Source organism: Zalophus californianus, chromosome 9, assembly GCF_009762305.2.
Source record: "Zalophus californianus isolate mZalCal1 chromosome 9, mZalCal1.pri.v2, whole genome shotgun sequence".
NCBI lineage: Eukaryota > Metazoa > Chordata > Mammalia > Carnivora > Otariidae > Zalophus > Zalophus californianus.
The window spans coordinates 31,484,282-31,487,557 of NC_045603.1; the positions used below are offsets into that span (position 1 = coordinate 31,484,282).

The window sequence follows — 3,276 nt, forward strand, 5'->3', positions numbered from 1 at the left end:
TATAAACAGCTCCTGAATCAATTCTCAGTTTCTTGCAAGAATATGCCTAGTTTAGCTATGTACCACTGTGGCTGCTATATATCCTACAGGAAATTTCCTCTTCTTTCCTATTCTGAATGAAAAGCTCTATAAATTACTGCAATTTTCAGGACATATTTCTTCTAGGAATTTCTGATAGTGTTCAATTCTTGCTGTAGTGTTTTATTTGTGGAAACTACATCTCTTTGGCAATAATGCTTCATTACTAGACCTGCACTGTCCCACTGACTTTCTGGAATTTTCTTTCTTTGACTAAACAAAGAATAGGAGTCAGGAGGCAAAAAATTGAAGTGTAACCACAGTTTTCTTGTTGTCCCAAAACACAATAGATGCGTGATAGAAGGACAGAAACTTAATATTCTGCTTGCTATTGATGTTGAGGACCCAATCACTGAAACTTCAGTGGGACAGGTGCAAAGTATCATCTCTATTTATGAAGTGATCTCTGGATCACCTATGAGGTGATCTTTAGAAAGTTTTTGTTTTTTCTAATCATACCAACTCTCATGTACTTATCAAAGACTCTTTGCAAAATCTGAGTTTAGGTGGCCTATCAACCTTAGTGTTCAGTGTTGTTTTTGTAACACTTTCTATCATCTTCATAGATCTTTCAGTGGAAAGTAAGGGAGAAGGCACTGGGAACAAACAGCCAAATGCTATTTAAATGAAAGCTCTAAGTGGGGACATTTTTGCTTCATTCATTTATTAACGTTTTTTCTTTTATTTTCTTTTTTTAAGATTTTATTTATTTATTTGAGAAAGAGAGAGTGAGAGATAGAGAGCACGAGAGGGAAGAGGGTCAGAGGGAGAAGCAGACTCCCTGCCGAGCAGAGAGCCCGATGCGGGACTCGATCCCGGGACTCCAGGATCATGGCCTGAGCCGAAGGCAGTCGCTTAACCAACTGAGCCACCCAGGCGCCCCTATTAACCTTTTTTCTTATTAGAAGGTATTAAGAATCAGTTCCATTACAAGTGAGTTAGTTATTCACTTGTTTTATTCATAAGCATCTTTTGTAATTACTGGTCTTAAAGTTCCCAGATTTCTTTGGTGTCACTCTTGTGTCCTCATCACATGTTACTCCCAAGAGTTGTATTGCAGAAATAAAAAAGAAGAAAAGTAGAGAAATTCGAAAGTATTTATAGACTTGTTTATGTATAATTTCCCATCTGAGTGAAGAATTGCTCTTTTATTTTATTTTTTGGGGGGTATATAGGAATTTTTATATACTATTTTCATGTGGTTCAAAAATTACATAAGAAAAGTTTTTTGAAATTGTATAGATAATAAAGGGGAAAATACAGATAAATTTTAGCACATCCGGGGGCTTGAGGCTATTTTGTATCACTCACTCTATTGTCTGGTATAGAGGAAGTGGTCAATTTAATAACATAAAACTTAAACAAAACAGAAAAAAACAGTCACCCTGAAGCCCCTCTTACTGGTCAAAGGTATTAATTCCCACCACAGCTTCTTGCCCGATCACCTGGCTCTTTTACACATACGCAGTCTTATACTTTTCCAACGAGTATTTATTATTAGTTAAGCCATGATTCAGAATCCCAGGGTGGGGATCACCATGCACCCAGGTCCCCCTTCACCTCCCTGGGAGAAGGAGGGAGGACAGAGGAGAGGTGGGTGAAGCCAGTTCAGATCTTCCCAGGAAATGTGCCTTCTGCCCACCAGTCATCCCTGGCTGACACCCAGGATATGGGGCAGAAGGACTTGTACACACGACAGTACCATTCACACATGGAGACATTACTCCCTTTAGAAGTCTTTGCCTTCTCACAGCGGTGGAAGTCCAGGTAGTTCTGCCAGCAGTTCCTGGTCTGGTTCTGGTTGGGGAAGCGGCTGTCAAAAGGGGCAGTCTGGTAGTTCTTGATTTTGGTCTTGATGTCTTCTGCCATGGTGCTGATTCTAAACCCACCACAGCAGCACCTCGCAGCTCAATGTGAACCTCAGCAAAGATGCCAGAGTTGGACCGTGCTCTTTTTTTTTTTTTAAGATTTTTTAAATTAATTTGAGAGAGACAGCAGGAGCTGGGGGAAGGGGTAAAGGGAGAGGGAGTACCTGATTCCCCACAGAGCACAGAGCCTGACATAGGGCTCGATCCCAGGATCATGACGTGAGTTGAAGGCAGACACTTAACCGACTGAGCCACACAGGCACCCCAAGAATTGTTTATTTTTGAAAACAGATTGGAAAAATAACTAATGCATTCTGGACATCTGCACTGACCAGCACTGTGCTAAGTGTCTTAATGTATTTTTTCCTATTTAAACTTTTGAAAGAGAGGACATCTAACTCTCATTAATACAGATGAGATAAAAATGAGCCTTAGGGAAGTCAAGTGAGCTGTTTAATGTCACAGCTAAATTTTTATCCCAGATCAGATCTGTGTGACCAAAGTCCCTGGCTTTTCCAGCACAACATGACGAATCTTTAACATATGAAAGCAATGAATATACACATTTTGAGTACTGTCTTTATGCAAAATTTTAACCAAAATATAAAAAATAAATAAATTGTGCCAAAATCAGTGTTTCCAGATCTTTGTTATTCTACCTTTTGCTACAAGACAAAATTCAGCAAAGTAAAAGTTACAATGCTTTTAAAAATCTTTGTACTTTATTATAATGCACCATAAACTGTTTATAAAATTAAAATATTTGAATCATCATTCCTGCATGTTATGTAATAATTTACTATTTGAAACTACTTGTTTTGAATGCTGGAATCCATTATTAATAAGTTTTGGAAAACAGAGGCTTCCAGATAGAAGGACATTGAAAGTAAGTTTTGGGGTCTATTCCCTACCCTACCACCTGGAAATGCTAGGGATCCTACCTCTTTGTTGTATAGGTCAACCCTAGCTCCCAGCGGGATGCTACACCACTGTGCTCCAATGGCCATAAAGCCTGCTAGGAAAGGGTCAAGTTTGCTGTAGTAGAATTAGTATGACTTTGTGGGCAAACCATGGATTAAACCTGTAGCCCTAATTGTGGAGAGGAGACAACAGTGAGACAGTCTCCAAGGAAACGCAAGTAGATACAGGCTATTTATGGGCCAGATGGAAAGAACTTAGGGGACATAAGCTGCAGAGCTAGGAATTCTTGAAAATAAGACATGAGAGAACAGGATGGGTCTAGCTCTGGGAAAATAAACATAGGACAAGTGCAAATGGACACAATTCAAGCTAGCTGATTGAGTCCAACATCATGTCTTCCCACCACCAG

General features: G+C 39.5%; 1 protein-coding gene across 1 annotated transcript; it reads right to left on the bottom strand.

Annotated features, from left to right (window-relative positions):
- Positions 1 to 1,548: 1,548 nt before the first annotated feature.
- On the bottom strand, positions 1,549 to 1,982 carry LOC113922861 (cytochrome c oxidase subunit 6B1-like). The gene has a single exon (XM_035721855.1). It carries the CDS (start codon positions 1,945 to 1,947, stop codon positions 1,687 to 1,689), a length of 261 nt encoding a protein of 86 aa, XP_035577748.1. The 5' UTR covers positions 1,948 to 1,982; the 3' UTR covers positions 1,549 to 1,686.
- Between the last annotated feature and the right edge of the window lie 1,294 nt (positions 1,983 to 3,276).